Genomic DNA, 20,730 nt, shown 5'->3' with positions numbered 1-20,730 from the left:
ATATATATATATATATATATATTTTATAACTTATATATATATATAGATAAATTAATCGCCATATATAGATAAATTAATCGCCATATATATATTTTATAACTTAGTATATATATAGATAAATTAATCGCTATATATATATATATTTTATAACTTATATATATATATAGATAAATTAATCGCCATATATAGATAAATTAATCGCCATATATATATTTTATAACTTAGTATATATATAGATAAATTAATCGCTATATATATATATATATATATATATTTTATAACTTATATATATATATAGATAAATTAATCGCCATATATAGATAAATTAATCGCCATATATATATTTTATAACTTACTATATATATAGATAAATTAAGGTGGACTTGCTGTTAAATATGATTTATCTTTCAAAAACGTTAAATAATGCAACAATAAAATTGATTTATTACACTCGTTGGTCGACACATGTCAAACCTTGTTTGATTAAGGATTACACATTAAGTCAATGTGAACTAACAGCTGCGTAAACATAGACCTTATTCTTTTTCTTTTTGTTGTAATACTAGCAGTCCACCCAGCATTGCCCGGTCGTAAAATATGCTTTAATATGATATTTTGATTAATGCAGATTGCGTATTTATTATTATACTTCCATGGAGGTACCAGGCGTTGCCCGGGTGTTTATAGGTGTGTGGTAGGGGGGTGCTGATCAAAACAGCCGTGTTTTTAAAAAAAAAAAAAAAAAAAAAACGTTGGCCGGGTGTTTGGAGGTGTAAAAGAAAAAAAAGTTTTAGTAGGAAAGTAGGCTTGAACCCAGAACCTTTGACGTGGAAATGGAAATTAAATGGAAAAAAACCCTGGCCATGAGAGGAGAGGAATGTAAAGCATCTTAATTTAACGTTTATAAAATGAAATTGACAGGTGCGAGAACCTTAAGTCGCGTGATGTTTGACCTTGAAACATGACGCAGCTGCAAGCCAGTTTTCGCTTGTTTTATACTGAAAAGTGAAAGAAACACGCGGCGATCGAAATATCTGGAAAAAATAGTGCGTGAAAATCTGGTAAATTAAATAGATACGTGACCCCCATTCTTAAGTCGTAGATATTATTTAGACGTGATATAAAAAGTTTTAAGAAGTGAGTCGACCGATCGCTTCTCGGAAAAAAGCCTTTCTCGGACATACACAAAAAGCGAACATACATACACACATTTTCGCTTTTATATATATAGATTATATTGGACCCACTATATAATAATGATTTAAAGTAAAAAAAAAAAAAAAATGTACTTCACCACCAAGAATCAAAACCAAAACGTTTAGCTTACGATTTACTTTTTCCTTTGACGTTAATGCCCGAGCTATAAAGACATGTTTGCTGCAAGGTTAAAAATTAAAACATGAACCAATAGTTATTAAGTTATGAATGCATATTCATAATGCTGTCGTTCGACCATCACCTGGCAAATTCCATTTGTTTAATTTTCACACCTTTGCACCGATTTTCCCCGGCTAAAATGCAAATATAAAGTTTTGCATAGGTCCGAATACCCTATATATTAAGTTTCATATCTGTTTACCAAAAACTTGAATGACGATTTTGATAGGCAAAATATTTTAAACAAAAATATATACACAGAAGAAAATGGTCCTGGATATGACCTTTAACTATATCCGATGGTGAGGCCCCACCTTGCGGGCTTTGAGGAGTGTGGAGCCACCCTTTAATTGACATTGCTCCCAGGTCCACTCTGACCCGGAGTGGTAGCACCTGTTACTATGGGTTAAATAGAAGCCAACTTAAAAAAACAAATATACTCTATTAAATAATTGTTCGTCAAAATCACTGAAAAGGGTTGATATGCTGTAAAACAAACAAACAGAAGTAAAAATATATAGAAAGAATTTTGTGTTTACTGTAAAGTTTTTACGCAAATATTATGCAAGTATAAATCATGTAGAATATCTGCATGAATATAATTACACGTAATAGTTAACTAAAGATGATCATCCCATAAGAAAACGGAAAAAACTGATTAAAATGAATGTTTAAAAGAATATGCAAATTAGCTAGATCTTTTGTTGGTGAATGCAATTCCACGACCCATATATAACACAGTTGTATTTTCTTTTTAAATAAATAGAAAAAAAAGGGTTTTTAATGTGAATATCAATACACACAAAAAAATTCCAAATATTACATTAATAGGTTTTCAGGCTCTAACACTTTTTTCTTTTGATTTCTGAAAATCTTTTTAAAATTTCCTGAAATTAAAGATGATAGTGGGAGGTGACGGATAACACAGATTGACAACCTGGGTGTTTCAAGTTCGAATCTAGTTCGTTCCACAAAAATCACTTTCACTTAGGATGTTGGCAACCTTCATGTGGTCCCTCACTGTATACAATACCCTTTGAGATCCTCCCATCATTCATTCGCCTGGCATGGCCCATCCAATATGTCATAAGTAATAACCTTTAATGTAACCTATCACCTTCAGATGTATCTTTTTTTTCAAATTCTGAAATCTACATGGACATGTGGCACAACGGATAAAAGTGTTGAGTCACAATCAATTCTATAACTAATCCTATCATCTGTACGCACTTCTCCCCCTCCACTGATGATCTCGGGCAAGTGGTTAATGACATGGACTGACGACCAGGGTGTTTCAAGTTTGAATCCAGTTCGTTCCACAAAAAGTCACTTTCACTTAGGATGTTGGCAACCTTCATGTGATCCCTCATGAAAGTACATGATGTCTTTCTAGAAATTCTGACTAAATAAAATATCGGGGAAACCAATGTCAACAAGAGAATCTTCAGATTCACATGATGATGATAACGACAACAGTGCAAACGTGTTTAATAATAATAAAAAAAACTAAAAAATACTCATTTAAAAAAAAAACAACTAAAAAAATACTCATTTAAAAAAAAACAACTAAAAAAATACTCATTTAAAAAAAAACGACTAAAAAAATACTCATTTAAAAAAAAACGACTAAAAAAATACTCATTTAAAAAAAAACAACTAAAAAAATACTCATTTAAAAAAAAAACAACTAGTGTTGCATCCATTTTTATGTTATTGTACGAAGATTAAAATATGACTGCAATTTAAGTCTCAAGCTCAAGGGATGTTAAGAAGAAATTTAAATTCATGGAAACTTGCTTAATTGCTGTCTAATGACAATGGAGCAAATTTAAATCCAAATCTGATATACTTGATATTTTTAAATGGAAGGCCACACCCATATATTATGACCCCTAAAGTTCTTTTCAAATAAACTGAAATTTTTTTAACATTATTTGATGGCTTATACCTATTGTTCAAATTTCACAAAAAATTTGAATTTTCACTAAGCAATTCCACCCACTCTTTGCCGCCTTTTGCATAAAACTAAATATAGCCCACATTTCATCCTCTTATACCTAGCAATTCATAATGATCAATTAATTAGTTTAGAAGTAAATCCTGCACGTCACACGTAACTTTGTTTTTATTTAATTGTCCGTTGCTGTTTTGCATCACTTTTATATATATACTAGCAAAAGTACCCGTCGTTGACTGGGTTCAAAAACAGCTTACAGAAAATGGACTCTAATTTATAAAAGTATGATAAGTTATGAAAAGGAAGGGTTGTAAATTTGGGTTGAATTTGGGGGTATCAAAACCAAAGCAAAATATGATGAAAGTAAAAATAAAATAGATAAACCCCATAATTTATTATACCATACCTGTTCACACTGAAACACTTATCACAATATTCTGTGCATCTATATTAGAAAACCTTGTTAAAGTTTGTGACATATTTTCATTCTATGGAGGTCAGGTGCGAACAAACACCCCATAATTTTATTATACCATATTTCTTCAAACTGAAAAATAATTATCAAAGTATACTTACGCAGATAGATATGAAAAGTCTTTATTAAAGTTTGTGCCTATTTCCATTCTATGGGGGCCAGGCGTGAACGCAGACCCCACAATTTTATTATACCATCCCTATTTAAGTTAAAACATACTTATCAAAGTATTCTTATGTACATCTATATCAAAAACACTTGTAAACGTTTTTTTTTTTAAATTTTTAATTTCCATACTTTGTGGACCAGGTGCGAATGCAGACCCCACAATTTTAATGAACCACCGTTCTGCAGGATCAAACATACCCATTCCTGTGTCTCGATACATCTTCTATCATTATATGTAATCAGTTTTTTAAAATAGTCAACCATATAGAAGCCTATTCGTGACCACACACACACACACACTATAAAGATTGAAATCGAAATGTAATGATACAAAACCTTGTTTGTACGTTTCGGTCGATGTAACCTCCAACCTTCTTCAGGTGTATCTTGTTGAACTCTGGAATATTTCTGAACTCGGGAATTTGGACGGAATTTGGCCCAGTGGTTAGGGTACTTGGAAAAATCAATTGTAAAAGTGATATTCTCTTAAAGGTTCAGTTCTCAGTGAGGGCAACCCAAAAATACAATTGTGAATTACTTAGTCATGGCTGACGGAACAAGAGCATGCTACCCCCCCTGAAGTAAATAAAGGATTCTGTTTGAAATTTTGTAAAAATTCCTGAGTTAGAAACATTCTTGAGTTTGACAAGATACACCTGTACAAGGTCAGAGGTTATATTAACCAAAACGTTGTGAAAATCACATTCAAGATGAGAACGGTAGTTCAATGAATCCAAATAATATGAATAACCAATCCTTATCTCAAAAATTCAGAAACTAAAGCTTATGTTTAGAATTCTTATTCAAATTTTTTACATGATTTTCATTTGATAAAATGTGTGAAATTTAAAGCTTAAGGAGTGTTAAGAAAATGAAATTCATGGCATCTTAATTGATATCTAATGACTATTGATTAAATTTAATGCAAATCTGAAATATTTGAAATTTGGGAGGTTGTGTCTATATTATGTCACTTTAAATTCCTTCCAAAATTCCCAATTCCTGACAAAAAAAAAAATTTCTTTCAATAAAAATGAAGAAACCTCAAAGCAGAATGTTTATTAATATTAATAACAAATATTTATTAATTAATATTAATAACAAATGTCTAATCATCGGAAAGTTTTAATATAAAAAAATTATTTTAGTCATCGGATTGTTTAGATGCTGATTGTTAATTTGTTTTATTCAAACTCTTCTTCGCATCTGGATTGTTATTTTCATGACGATATCGCTGGAAGAAAATATCTAAACCCAAAATAAGTTTAAGGCTCCTAAAATTCATACTAGAATTGTCCACAAGGACCCTTGTCGCATTGGTTAAAAGTGTTATGTATGAGTTTTAAGTGACAGTCTGCTGGGGGTTGAAAGTTCAATCTGCAATGTGGGTGATACTAAGAATATAAATATGAATAAAAATATCTATTGGGTCATGGCTAATAGAACAAGAACAAGCTACTCCCATGGATATGGTTTGAAATTCTGTACAGATTCTTTAATTCAGCAAAATTTGATCGAAGAACATTTGAGGTTACTTCAGATGTTGTGAGAATAACATAGAATATGAGAAAAATAGTTTGAGGGATCCAAATTTTTTTTAATGGTAATTTAATAGAATTTTTTTTAATGGTAATTTAATAGAATTTTTTTTAATGGTAATTTAATAGAAATTTTTTAATGGTAATTTAATAGAATTTTTTTTAATGTAATGTAATAGAATTTTTTTTAATGGTAATTTAATAGAATTTTTTTTTAATGGTAATTTAATAGAATTTTTTTTAATGGTAATTTAATAGAATTTTTTTTTAATGGTAATTTAATAGAATTTTTTTTAATGGTAATTTAATAGAATTTTTTTTAATGGTAATTTAATAGAATTTTTTTTTAATGGTAATCTAATAACTTTATTTTAATGGTAATCTAATAAAATTTGTTTTAATGGTAATAGATTTAATCAGACTAACATTTTTTATTATTGCATTATTATAACTTTGTGTTATTTTACCTATTTTATGTATTTGAGTTTGTTTAGACTAGGATTCGGCGACCTTCGATCTGTGGGCCAAATCCGGTCCTTGAGTGAATTTTGTATGGCCTGCCAAACAGTTTTCTTGCAATAAATATTAAATATTTTATATTTCTATAGTAATGAGTGATATCATATTTAAATCCGATGATTTTATATTTAATCCATGTTTTCTTGAAACGCACATAAAATTTATTTCTATCTTTAATAACATTGTTTTCCTTCGTGCAACAAAAGCTGTTTGGCCTTTGCTTTCAAAAAGGTTGCCGACCCCTGGACTAGACGATGTAGAATTAGATTTTTGTGTTTTTATTTTAAGTTTTGTATTTAAAAAAAAAAAATGTTTTTTACATTTTTAATTTTTTGTGCAGATGGCAGGTTATATTTGATGGATTGAAAATAATTTCCACGTCGTAATAAATTCATGTCGTCGGAATAATTTTTGTATTTTGCAAGATTTTTCGGTTTTGTATTACTGTACACATAGATTCGAAAAAGTTGTCAAAAAACAAATATATAACAAATAAATGTTATCAAAGGCAAGATAAATTACTTTTCTACCAAACTTGATATAATTTTCGTGTTTTTATTGAATTGAACATGTTTATTCAGCTCAAAAAGCATACAGTGTTTACCGATGTATTGGAAAATTCAAAAGTGCGGCCGACTCTCTCTTTAACACGGTAAGTTCGGGAAAAGGTGTTATAAATAATAAACTAGACAAAATACTATTAAAAAACCACCGAATATATGTCAAGTTATGTCACGGTAATATATATTGAGCAAATTTCTAACAGTATTTTCTCTAGTTTATTATTTATTACACCTTTTTCCGAACTTACCGTGTTAAAGAGAGAGTCGGCCGCCATTTTAAATTTTCCAATACATCGGTAAACACTGTATGCTTTTCGAGCTGAATAAACATGTTAAATTGAATAAAAACACGAAAATTATATCCAGTTTGGTAGAAAAGTAATTTATCTTGCCTTTGATAACATTTATTTGTTATATATTTGTTTTTTGACAACTTTTTCGAATCTATGTGTACAGTAATACAAACCCGATTTTTCAGACATGTTGTTCTTGGCACATCTCGGTTATTACATTCTCTAACCTTTTTCGGGTGACTTCTTTTGTTTTGTTGGTAACCTCCAAGCTAAACCTTTTATTTGATTGATTAAATTTAGAAATAACAACTATCACGACCCTGTGGAAGTTCCTGTGATTTCTATATCGATCTGTATAGTTTACGTTTCAAAATTATTATTATAAGTTATCATCATTATAATCATGATTATCATCATTATTATCATAATTATCATCACTATAATAATTATAATGATAATAATTATAATAAGTGTCTGTCTGAATCTAATAAAAAAATATTTAATTCTTTCATCAAAATGTGATTGTTAGGTAAATATTTTAAAAATCAGGGTTGCAGAGTTGGATGGTAAAACTCTGACTCCTAGAATTCTTAGGATGCCAACTCTGACTCCTTTGATATCTTTGACTCTGACTCTTTGATCACTATGTTGAAATCTATTCTGCAGATCCATATACCAGCATCCCACACCTATCCAGCAAGCATTTCATAAATACTTTTCATGTATTTTTATGTTCAACATTCACTTGTATTATTGATATACTCACATATTAACAAAGGGATAAAAAAATTTACAATGGAATTTTATTATGCTATCAGTTCAAAAGGGAATACAATATTTAGGGATAGGAAAACCTCTTAAGGCCATGGCATTTCGAAACCAAATGCTTCTCATCAGAAGAGGGGAGCAAAGACAAATATTAGACAGAAGAAATTTTTTAAAAGATAATATTGCTTTTATGGAAAGTGGATCAAAGGAAAAACAGGAAAACGCTATAGTAGCATGGGTTGTTTCTTATTGATTTAGGCCCATTTTTTACAGATAAGATTATAATTCCGGCTTGATCCTGGACTAATCAAATTGCTAAATTCCATTTGATTCAGGAACTGGATAACTTTCGGATTACAATCAGATTGTTATCCGATGTAATCCACAGTGATCTCATTCAAAGACAGAATTTTCATTGATCCTGTGTGACGTCGCAACCACAACGAAAACAGCTGTCCAGACAGGATTTGCAGTGATCCGATGAATCGAAATATCTTGATGAAGTAGAAGCATTGCAGTACAAAATATAAATCGACAAAAATAAAAGCAAATTAAAGCCAAACAAGAAAACTGTAAAAAAAAAAAAAAATAAATAAATTTATTGGACTTAATATCATCATCATCATCATCATCATGACGGGCTCCTTTCCCGGACCAATGTGACTCTTCCTCTCCAGAGTTTCCCGTCTTGCATCAGTTGCCTCAGATCTTCAGGTTCACAGTTGATGTTGTGTGCTATTTTTTGGATGTATGTGGATCTAGGTCGTCCTCTGCTTGCGCGTCCGTGTCGTGGAGTCCATAGCAATACATCACTCACCAATTCATGCTTGGTCCTCAGACAATGACCGGCAAATCGTAGGACTTGATTTGGACTTAATGAGTCGGATAAAAAAATTCCAACTCCAACTGCTAATACTCTTAGGACTCCGACTCCGCAACCCTGTTAAAAATAAAAACAGAAATTTTTTTTCTTCAACTTTACAACGTGCCAAGAAAGAAGAAAAGGAAAAAAAAAAAAGAAAAACAACATACTGAAGATGGAGTATACCCCAGAAATATATTTGTGATAAATTTCAAACAATTAAAATATTTGTTTATTTTCTTAATATTATGTTGTGATTTGGCTTTCAAGCACACTTGGTGCCTATTTTATGGAAATTTTTTTATTGATTTGAAATTGTAACAAATTTAATTCTTAAAACAAATATCCATGATTGTCGTGCAAATAATTGTGAAATTGAAACGAATGTCACGTTTTCGAAATGCATTTCAAATTGTACGGATTCTACCACCATTTGGTTTTGCAACAATTCATTTTAAAATGGCTAAAATGGGAATTGTGTAACGTAACTTCATATTAAATCACCAAACGATCTCATTTTTTAATGGGCATGAAATGTGATACCGTATGTACAAACACGAAATACCTTAGCGTATTATTATATCGATGAAGTTGTATTTTGATTTCATTTCTTGTATTTCGTATCCAAGTCGATGCTTGTCTAATTCTTATGCAATTATTTCATTCCATAACAACCTTGTTCATGAATCCTCCTTGTCACCCTCGATCAGCTTGCAACAAATGTGTCTGCTTACATATGTTACGCAGGCAAATGACAGAAATCCAAATTATAATGGACTTTGTGTTATAAAAACGGAAATTAAATGGAACATGTACATCAAATCTGTTTCCAAGGCCGCTGGAAAAATGGTTGGATCCTTCTATCGATCCAATAGATATCTCACTGCTGATGCAATTCTCTATAGAAGAGCCAGGTACATCCAAGGATGGAATACTGTTGCCACATCTGGGAAGGAGCTGCTAGAAAGGACTTGTCCTGCTTTGATAGAGTTCAAAATAAACTTTGTAGCCTCGTAGGAGATGTCCTTTTCTCTTCCCTGCAACCTCTATCTCACAGAAGAGATGTTGCGAGTTTGTCTCTGCTTTATCATTATTTTCATGGCAAGTGCTTGACTGAACTTCAATCTATGGTCCCCCCCTCGCCAAACTTTAACAAGAAACACTCGTCTAGCTAAAAACACTACCAATAATTCCCCCCACTCTTTATCTGTGCCTAAACCTAAACGTAGATTCCATGAACAAAGCTTCTTTCTTAGAACTGTACACCTGTGGAATTGTCTTCCGTTTTCTTGCTTTCCAGCTGACTACAATATGGTTGTGTTCAAGTCCAACGTAAACAAGTTCTTGATGAGCCGTTCCACTTAAGTTAACAAATTTACCGAATTTCCATTACTAACGATTACTATATTGTCCAATTTGACTACTGTACACTCTTAACCTGTATCCTCGAGTGGTCTATGGGCCTTGATAAGTGGTGATGCCTATGTAAAAAAAAATAAAAAATTGGTTGTCATTTAAAATGCACACGGTTTTTATTACATGATGGCGATGATCGTCTTCCAACCGTTGCCAGTCGTTCGCATGCATTGCAACTATGCACCTAAACTAAACATGCGGCATTGCGCATGTTTACAAATTTTTTTTTTTTTTTGCGACTCACTTTAATATGTTGAGTGCCTGAACCCAACTCAAATGTCTGACTTTTTACCAAGGGCTGTACATGGGTTTTCGTAGCTTTCAAAATGATTTGCCAGAGCAATTCTTGATCAACGGAGTTGAATGCAGTTGCGAAGTCAACGAAGCAGAAGATGCGGATTACTGAAATGGACAATGATTTTCAAGGGTGCACCAAAGGTTGAAGATCTGATTGATACAACCCCTGCCTGGTCAAAAGCCGTTTTGAGAAGAGCGTGTACGGGAGTCGTGGACACTTTAGAATGAATTCTGCGAGAGAACCACAAACTAAAATTTGCACAAATTAACTAAAATTTTAAACAAATATGTTTAAAAATTTGTTTTATTGAGTTGAAAAATCCTTTCTTGTTGACAATTATTTTTACGCTAAAAAAACCCGGAACTTTTATTGCTTTATAAAGAATAAAATTTCCACAATTAAAAATCTATAAGTGAAGGGGCATGTTTGTTTAAAGAATATTTTACTGACAAGAGAAAAAGTCATTCTTTCTTAATAGCATTCACCGTGACAAACATTGTATCAAAAAGGAATATTATTATTATTGGTTCACAAGGAGCTTTTACACAGGACATAAAGAATCTCTCCTACAAAACAACCTGCGGTGTTCCCTGGAAGCTGAGTGACAGCTTGTCTCCCCAGATTTCCAGTACTCTCCACCTCTTTCAATAACATTTGCAAATGAATTTGCATCATCCAGGCAGCCGCTTACCATTGATTTCTAGCTAGCAGCGGCCATTGGTCTCCACTGGAATTTGAGTGGCAATAAGCCTCCCCAAGCTCCCAGTTCTTTTGGCACTTGTCCAGCAGAGGTCTAGTCACGACTCTCTCTTTGGTCTTTCCATCCTCCTTGACCCTTCTAAGCTATTTGGCATCCTTCCTTTTTTTTGGGGTGGGGGGCGGGGTGATTGGGTAATGGAAGAGGAGATAGTGAACTTATATGCAACTTCAATGTTCTTGGTTCCATGTTTTGTGTCTGCGGCAGTTTATCAAATTCATTACAATTATTTCATTATTATTTCATTACTATTATTTTATTACTATTATTTCATTATTTTATTATTATTTTATTATTATTTCATTACTATTATTTCTTACTATTATTTTATTACTATTATTTTATTACTATTATTTCTTACTATTATTTTATTACTATTATTTTATTACTATTATTTCTTACTATTATTTTATTACTATTATTTTATTACTATTATTTTATTACTATTATTTTATTACTATTATTTTATTATTATTTTATTACTATTATTTCATTACTATTATTTTATTATTATTATTTTATTATTTTATTATTTCATTACTATTATTTTATTACTATTATTTTATTACTATTATTTTATTATTTTATTATTATTTCATTACTATTATTTCATTATTATTTCATTATTTTATTACTATTATTTTATTATTTTATTACTATTATTTTATTATTTCATTACTATTATTTTATTACTATTATTTCATTACTATTATTTTATTATTTTATTATTTCATTATTATTTCATTATTTTATTACTATTATTTTATTATTTTATTATTATTTCATTACTATTATTTATTACTATTATTTTATTATTTTATTATTATTTCATTTCTATTATTTCATTACTATTATTTTATTATTATTTTATTATTTTATTATTATTTTATTATTTCATTATTATTATTTTATTATTTTATTATTATTATTTTATTTCATTACTATTATTTCATTACTATTATTTCATTACTATTATTTTATTATTTTATTATTATATTATTTCATTACTATTATTTCATTACTATTATTTTATTTTATTATTATTATTTTATTATTTTATTATTATTTGATTACTATTATTTTATTATTATTTCATTACTATTATTTTATTATTTTATTGCAATTATTTCATTACTATTATTTCATTATTATTATTTCATTATTATTTCATTACTATTATTTTATTTTATTACTATTATTTTATTACTATTATTTCATTATTTTATTACTATTATTTCATTATTTTATTACTATTATTTCATTACTAGTATTTCATTATTATTTTATTACTATTTTATGACTATTTTATTACTATTTTATTACTATTATTTCATTACTATTATATTACTATTATTTCATTACTATTATATTACTATTATTTCATTACTATTATATTACTATTATTTCATTACTATTATATTACTATTATTTCATTACTATTATATTACTATTATTTCATTACTATTATTTCATTACTATTTTATTACTATTATTTTATTACTATTATTTCATTACTATTATTTTATTACTATTATTTCATTACTATTTAATTACTATTATTTTATTACTATTCTTTCATTATTATTTTATTATTATTTCATTACTATTATTTCATTACTATTATTTTATTATTATTATTATTAACAATGGATTATACGGATCGATTTAGAAAACGTTATCAAATTTCTGTGCACGTTGTTATTAAATAATGAGGATAGATTTTAGATTTATAAATCCTCGTAAATTCTAGTTTCTTCTACTGGACTCATGGTCTAATGCAGGGATCTCCAAACTATGGCCAACGAACCAGATCGGGCCCCCCAAAGTTTTTTAATCCAGCCCGCAAAGCTCTTAAATAAAATGTAAAAATATTCATGAAAAATTAAAAATATCGAAAAATGTGAAAATAGTGTGGCGTTTTTTTTTTTTCTTTTTTTTTTCTTTATAATTAGATTAAAAAAATGAGGGTTTTGAGAACCAGTTTCACTAAAAAGCAAAACCAGACTCCGTGGCAAATTAATTTTGACTGAACATTTGAAGGACTACATCCACACCTTTAGAACAAGGCTCTCTGTCTGCGTAAGTCTTTAATCCGAGCTCTTATTAAAACGTAAAAATATTCAGAAAAATATGTTTTAAATGGAAATGTTTGAAAATAATAGTTTTTCTTTTTGTTCATAAAATGTTTTAAAAAGAAAAATGAAGTTTTAGAGAACCAATTTTACTAAAAAGCAAAACGGTATACAACACGTTTAGAGCTTTTTTTTTTTTTTTTTTTTTTTTGGCCCATGTAGGCTGAAAAAGTCAACAATATGCCCCCCCCCCCGTTTGAAAAGTTTGGGACACCTGGCCTAATGGATAATGTTGATTGGTTGAAAATATTTTAGCATAAATTCCACTTTAAAGTATGTAATGAAAGTTTATCTACATGGGTTAAATGCCTGTTTGAAATTCTGGGAAAGTTATAGACGGCAAAAGTTACCTGAAGAAGGCTGGAGAGTGCAGCAGCCGAGATATTGTGAAAATGGCAATGATTAAGATAATATAAGTTTGAAACATTGAATATTTTTCATAATTCGACTTAAAATGTCCCCCCCCACCTCCCAATTGGTTCCACTATTAACATTTTATAAGACAACCTGTCCATCGAAACAGATTATCGAATCATTTTTTTCTTTTTTTTTTTTTTTTTTTTTGCAAATTTCAAACTTTATTTTTTCCTCAATTTAATTTTTCGCAGGTTGAATGCAAGCGAGCGGAACCGTTAAGTCGCGGTAAAATGACTCCGAATGACAACAACGGCGGCGGTGGTGGCGGAGGCGGCGGGGTCAACAATAATTATTTTATGCAGTCACCCCCACCACCAATGCCGTACCATATGCAACATCCTCCCCCGGCTATGGATCACAAACCCACTGGTCTTCCGGGACCAGGAATGGAGATGTGGAGGCCACCACATGAGAGTGGTAACGGCGATAACAGGAAGGAAATGAACCCTGAAAATGGCGACGGTATGCGGCAACCCTACCCCACAAACGGTCCCCCCACTTCCATGTACCAACCTGTAAGCTACCCTGGCATTTACTCTGTCGCACAGCAACAGCAAATACATCAACAACAACAGCAACAGCAACAGCAGCTCCCGCAGCCGGCCACACCGATGCAGCAACCGACTGCTGCCGGACAGGCCTACTCGCTGCCCCCTATGTACCCAAATTTTTCAAGTCCACCTCTATCTGCGCAACAACAGCCACCACCGCAAGACTACATGGCACCGTGGAATCAAGCTGCACCCGTTGACACTTCAGGTGAGAGAACGATTCTTACCCTCTGCTTTTTTTTTTTTTTTGACTTTAGTTATTTTTTTTTTTTTTTGACTTTGGTTAGTTTTTTTTTTTTTGACTTTGGTTAGTTTTTATTGTTTTTTTGACTTTGGTTAGTTTTTTTTTTGACTTTGGTTAGTTTTTTTTTTTTTGACTTTGGTTAGTTTTTTTTTTTTTTTGACTTTGGTTAGTTTTTTTTTTTTGACTTTAGTTAGTTTTTTTTTTGACTTTGGTTAGTTTTTTTTTTGACTTTGGTTAGTTTTTTTTTTTGACTTTGGTTAGTTTTTTTTTTTTGACTTTGGTTAGTTTTTTTTTTTTTTGACTTTGGTTATTTTTTTTTTTTGACTTTGGTTAGTTTTTTTTTTGACTTTGGTTAGTTTTTTCTTTTTTTTTTTACTTCAGTTAGTTTTTTTTTTTTTTTGACTTTAGTTAGTTTTTTTTTTTGACTTTAGTTAGTTTTTTTTTTTTGACTTTGGTTAGTTTTTTTTTTTTTTGACTTTGGTTAGTTTTTTTTTTTGACTTTTGTTAGTTTTTTTTTTTGACTTTAGTTAGTTTTTTTTTTTTCTTTGACTTTGGTTAGTTTTTTTTTTTGACTTTGGTTAGTTTTTAAAAAATATTTTTTATTTGACTTTGGTATTAAGAAATCAAGGGAGCTAACACTTGATTTCATTGTGATTTTTATCTTTGATTTAATTTTTTTTTACAATTAGAAATTTCTTATCAAATACATTTGAGAATATATTTATTTTTAACTTAAATCTATGATATACAATAAAATTTATGATATAAAATGAAATTTATGACATGCAATAAAGTCAAGATTTTTTAATGAAAAATCTTCTGATTTAAAAAAAAAATATTCTTTAATACAAAATATGAAAGGAACACACACACACACACACACACATTATATAAGAGCAAACAGTTAATAAAACATGTTAAAAAACACTTTGAAAAAGAGTTAAAAACATATTTAATCAGAAAAGGAAACACTTGATACATGGATAGTCCTTAATCTGCGGAGTTTCGAAGAAACACTTTCCTTCTCATCAGAAGGTAGGAATTAGCAAAATGCTGGATCGGATTTTGCATACAAAAGTATTTGATGAAACTACAAGTAAGTCAAAGATCTTATTTGATAACAAAAAAGTGAAGCAGAGGGAATATGGTGAAGAAAAAGGTTATTTCACATGAATGGATAGTCTGGTGGAAGGTAAATAATCCAATGACGGTAAAATCCAAAAATATAACTCCAAGAAAGTTAATTGAATTTCCATTTGCACAAGTAAAATCCAAGGAAATCACGTAATTGGAAGATGGTCCAAAATAATCCAAAAGGCCAAAATCCATGGAATAATTATATATTTATTAATTTTTATAATATATGTATATATATATATATATATATATATATAATTTTGGTGCCCCGACAAAGGAGGGACTGGACCCAGTAATTCACTCCTGTTCGTCTATTTGTTCACACTTTTCTCAATAACCACGCCTTGGATGTAAAAAAAAAATTTGCACATTCGTCATAGTGAAAGTAAGTTAAATAAAATGGTGAGTTCAATTTACGATGAAAAAAAGATTATCATTTAAAATATCTGCAAATCATTTCTTTGTTTGCATATTTTAAAACTAAACATTAATCAGAAGTGACTTTTCCAGGGAATTCATCGCCAGGCCCAAATATTAGCTGATGTGATATTGTAAACAAACATGGACAAAACTCGATGAGCGATATTATCGTTATTATTATTTATTTATTATCGTTATTATTGTTTATATTTTTTTAGCGAATTAGTCCACCAGGAAAATTATTCCATGTAATACATAATCTCTATTTCCCTTTATCTATCTACAATTATATAAATGCAACTTTGTGTGTGAGTTCGTTCCTTATAGACTCTGAAATGGCTGAAGAGATTTTCTTAAAAAATTTACAGAACTTTAGTGTATCAGCCTGGAAGTGATCTTAGTTAAATTTTGTCTCAGAATGCCCCTGATAATTACCGATAATCGAAACCGTTATTTTAATTTATCTATCATCGGTAAAGCCATTTTTTCTATGTTGTTGCTTAGCAACAATGATAGAACAGTGGGCCGTGAAAATTCTACTATGGGTAAGTTGATAGCGTTTTTTTCTTATTTTGCATGCCGTGGTCTGTAGGTTCAAACTCCGCACATAAATTTCTTAACGTTTTTGTTTTTCATTAACTGGAAAAAAGTTTATTTATAAGATTGGAAAATTTACGTGTGTGTGTATATATACTTAAAATATCTATTATTTTTTCAATATAAAACTGGAATATTACGGTGCTTTAATTAAACGTCATAATTAATTATAGAAAAAACAAAATCGTAAACTAAGCAAAGATGATTTCTTTGTTGAAATAAAAAAAAAAATACATGTGAATTTCACTCAAGTCACTTAAAATAATAACACTTCCAAACATTTTTAAACTAAATTTGCTTTAAATTAATTGTTTCGTATAAAATGATTATTTTTAATCAAAAATTCACAGACGTTAATACCTCAAGTAATTACAGTACAAACACAACATGTTTTTATATTTAAAAAACAAAGTTCTTAAATTTAACACCTCTCTTTCCCCGGGCTGCCTACTGTTGGTGTGATGCCCCCCCCCCATCACATTTTTTTTTTTTAACACCTCTCCACCCGGGCTGAACTGTTTTGATTCCCCCTCCAACCACCTCTGTTACATGATAAGGGCTGTCCCCTTTTCATGTAAGTATAAAAATGGAGAATTTAGTTTAAAATGAAAATGAAATAGCATAGGCGAAATTCGAACCTCGTAATCTAGGTTAGAAATAGATTACGTGTGAGAATTTAAAAATGTAAAACAAACATTTGTTTAGAATATAGATAAATATTTCAAGGAAAGAATGTTAACTATCAAGTTTGTTATGAAATTTTAAATTGAAAGAATGCAGCTTATAAGATAATGTTTTTAACATATTGAATATAGGTTAAAATTCCTTTTGTAGAAATAGGAAAAGTTTTGGACACGTATGTCCATAACACGTGAAAGAAGGCACACGTTTTAACATGTGTATGACGTCATGCAAAATAGAAAGTTCTAGGAATAGAGAAAAACTTTAGTTAGAGTTAGTCAGTCAGTGAGAAAACTCGGGGAGATTCAGTCGTCTAGGAGCGAGACGTCACTTCAAGAAAAAAATGTGAAACTTTGAATTCTTGATGATGGAATCACGGCCGTGTGACGAAATAAATCATCATGTGTTTTGTAAAGCTTGTCTTGTGTCTTATGATTCTTACAAAAAGGTAAAGTGGAATTGTATTATATATTTGTGTTATATGTCTTTACATACACGTCTCAACATCATCATGTCCGAACTGTCTGAACACTATGTCATCACTCAAAGAGCTTTCTTCTTCTTCCATTCAACACAATTAAGGAATGAACATTTAATATATAAGAATCTCATAACATGAACAATATCTCTCTAAGTCTCTTACAACAACATCCCTCTCTAGAACTCTATCTCTCTCGGAGTCTTACAACATCCCTCACTGTAATAAGACTCCTTCTAAGATAAACATCTCTCACTAAGACTCTCTAAATGAAACCTCTATATAAAACCTCTCCACACTTTGGTACCTCCGCTAGTATATACATATATATATATATATATATATATATATATATATTTTTTGTCATCCACATACAGTACTGTTTCTTTGTATCACAACTCATCAGTGTGGCGAGACATACACCTTTCCCCAACCGTGGATCGAACCTACAGCCGTTGCATTGACAGTCGGCAGCTCTAACAATCAGACCACAAATCAGTGCCGTAAATATTTCTCCTCGAGTGTGTAATTAAATCCACACCCACCTGTCGCTTACAGTGCTCAAACCATAAGTTTGTTTACAAACAAATTAATAGTGGGCTTCACTTAATTGTTTAAATATGTATCAGGTCAAAATATATTTACAAAGTGCTCAACACAAAGTGGGGTATATTTGCTGATGACACCACACAGACATAGGGGAAAATGAAAGAACACATATCCAATGGTGGAAACACTAGAGGAAGATCTCCAGTCTGTAGTGGAATGAGGACAAAATGGATGGTTACATCCGTTTTTCTTGCCAAGGCAACACATCAAAGGCTGTAAATGACAAAAGTTCTCTCTGATTCTCTCTCCTCTCCTCTCGAGCGCGTGGTTCAGTGGGGGAAGATGTGGCTGGTTACCTTTAATGCATCCAAAACCAAACTCCTATCCTTACATCATCAACGCTCTGATCCCCATCTGGCATCAATTGTGATGGATGGCTCTCATCTGGGTGAGGCCCCGTGTTTTGACAAGCTTCTGGGTTTGACCTTTACTCCTGATCTGAAATGGAACACGTACATCAAGTCTGTTGCCAAGGTCGCTGGAAAAATGGTGGGATCCTTCTACCGCTCCAGAAGATATCTCACTACTGATGCAATTCTCTATCTATATAAAAGCCAAGTACGTCCAAGGATGGAATACTGTTGCCATATCTGGGCAGGAGCTGCTAAAAACAGCCTATCCTGCCTTGACAGATTACAAAATAGACTTCGTGGCTTAGTGGGGGATGCCCTTTTCTCTACCCTGCAACCTCTCTCCCACAGAAGAGACGTTGCAAGCCTGTCCTTGTTTTATCGTTATTTCCATGGCAGATGCTCGTCTGAACTCCAATCTCTGGTCCCCCCTCGCCAATCTTTCACGAAAAACACCCGTCTAGCTGAATCCACTGTGAAAAATTTCCCCCACTCTATATCTATGCCTAAATCAAAACGCGGATTCCATGAACAAAGCTTCTTTCTTAGAACTGCACGCGTGTGGAACTCTGTTCCGTCTGCCTGCTTCCCTCCGGACTACAACTTGGTTGTGTTCAAGTCCAATGTTAACAAATTCCTAATGAACCGCCCCCTTAAGTAAACATTTCAGCAAATCTCCTCACTAATAACGTAATGTACTTGCAATAACCCTTATCCCTGAGTGGCTTCCGGGCCTTGATAAGTGGTGATCACTGTGTAAAAAAAAAAAAAAAAGGCTAAACTTCTTTCCTTTAATAGATACATTACATGAAAGTATTTCGTTCAAACACCTTGGCTTAACGTTCACTGGGAACATGAGTTGGAAGGGATACATTGAGGGCAAGGCAAGAAATAATGTTCCGAGAGACATCTCCCCATATGTGGCAGCAATATTACGATAAGTATCTGCTTTGATGCCCTAAAAACAAAAAGTTGTTGATATTCTGCCAAAAACGCTAACCCCATAGAAAGACGAGCAATGTGAACAAACGTAAAAAAAAAAACTTACTCCCATTATTATTTATTTTTTTATTTATTTGTTTTTTTTTACATGGGGGGGTCACCACTTATCAAGGCCCGAAGGCCACTCAGGGATAAGGGTTATTGCATGTACAGTAATCAATGAGATAGTATTGTAGTAATCATTAGTATTGGAGGTTTGATAGAGTGTCTTACTTAAGGGGGCGGTTTGTCGGGAGTTTGTTTTTGTTGGACTTGAAGACGTCCAAGTTGTAGTCAGGTGGGAAACAGGCAAGCGGCAGAGAGTTCCACAGGCGTGCAGTTCTAAGAAAGAAGCTTTGCTCATGGAATCTACGTTTTGATTTAGGCACAGATAAAGAGTGGGGAAAATTATTGACAGTAGTTTCAGCCAGACGGGTGTTTCTCATGAAAAATTGGCAAGGGAGGACGAGGGATTGGAGCTCAGACGAGAACCTGCCATGGAAATAATGATAAAACAAAGACAGGCTCACAACGTCTCTTCTATGGGAGATTATTTAATTCATTAGTGAGATATTTTGTGAGAGATTTTTTTTGCCACTTTTTTTGTCAGCTGCTTTTTAACTTGAACACATGATGCTGAACATAATTATTGCTGGTCAGGAAGAGCCACAAGATGTGCCGTTCAACTTCCAATTGTTATGGGTAAAGTCCAACATAAACAAATTCCTGATGAATCGCCCCCTTTACTAAGACACTTTATCAAATCTCCAATACTAACATACTATACACGCAATAATCCTTATCCCCGAGTGGCTCTGGGCCTTGATAAGTGGGGACTACCTTGTAAATAAAACCCCAAACACTTAGGTTTATATTGAGTCTCACCAAAACAATAGCAGACCAAACAGAAAGAATGCCAGCAATTATTGCATTGTTTAACACCTGTTCTACATTTGTCCACAGAAATGACGCCAGGTATTAACCGTTCTCAAAGACATTATTACTCAAGAACCATTATCATAAAATTTTATTTGTCTGTTTTAGTTTAATGGTGTATCAACCCTTTTTCATTGCTAAGGGTGCTGTAAAGAAGGTGGACCCTAACCCGACAGTGCTAGAAAGTCACTTTCACCCATGTATGG

The 20,730-nt window shown here is 31.5% G+C and overlaps 1 protein-coding gene across 1 annotated transcript in view; it reads left to right on the top strand.

The window, feature by feature from the left end:
- LOC145297818 (uncharacterized) overlaps window positions 1-20,730 on the top strand; it is a 174,820-nt gene that overhangs the window by 146,233 nt on the left and 7,857 nt on the right. The window contains exon 8 of the mRNA XM_080144129.1: window positions 13,732-14,299. Coding sequence (XP_080000255.1) covers window positions 13,732-14,299 — 568 coding nt within the window. The remainder of the gene's footprint in view (window positions 1-13,731; window positions 14,300-20,730) is intronic.

Source organism: Euprymna scolopes, chromosome 18 (assembly GCF_053919585.1).
Source record: "Euprymna scolopes isolate OS-2025 chromosome 18, ASM5391958v1, whole genome shotgun sequence".
NCBI classification, from domain to species: domain Eukaryota; kingdom Metazoa; phylum Mollusca; class Cephalopoda; order Sepiida; family Sepiolidae; genus Euprymna; species Euprymna scolopes.
The sequence above is the reverse complement of the archived record's forward strand: the minus strand, read 5'-3'. Positions and strand labels throughout refer to the sequence as shown.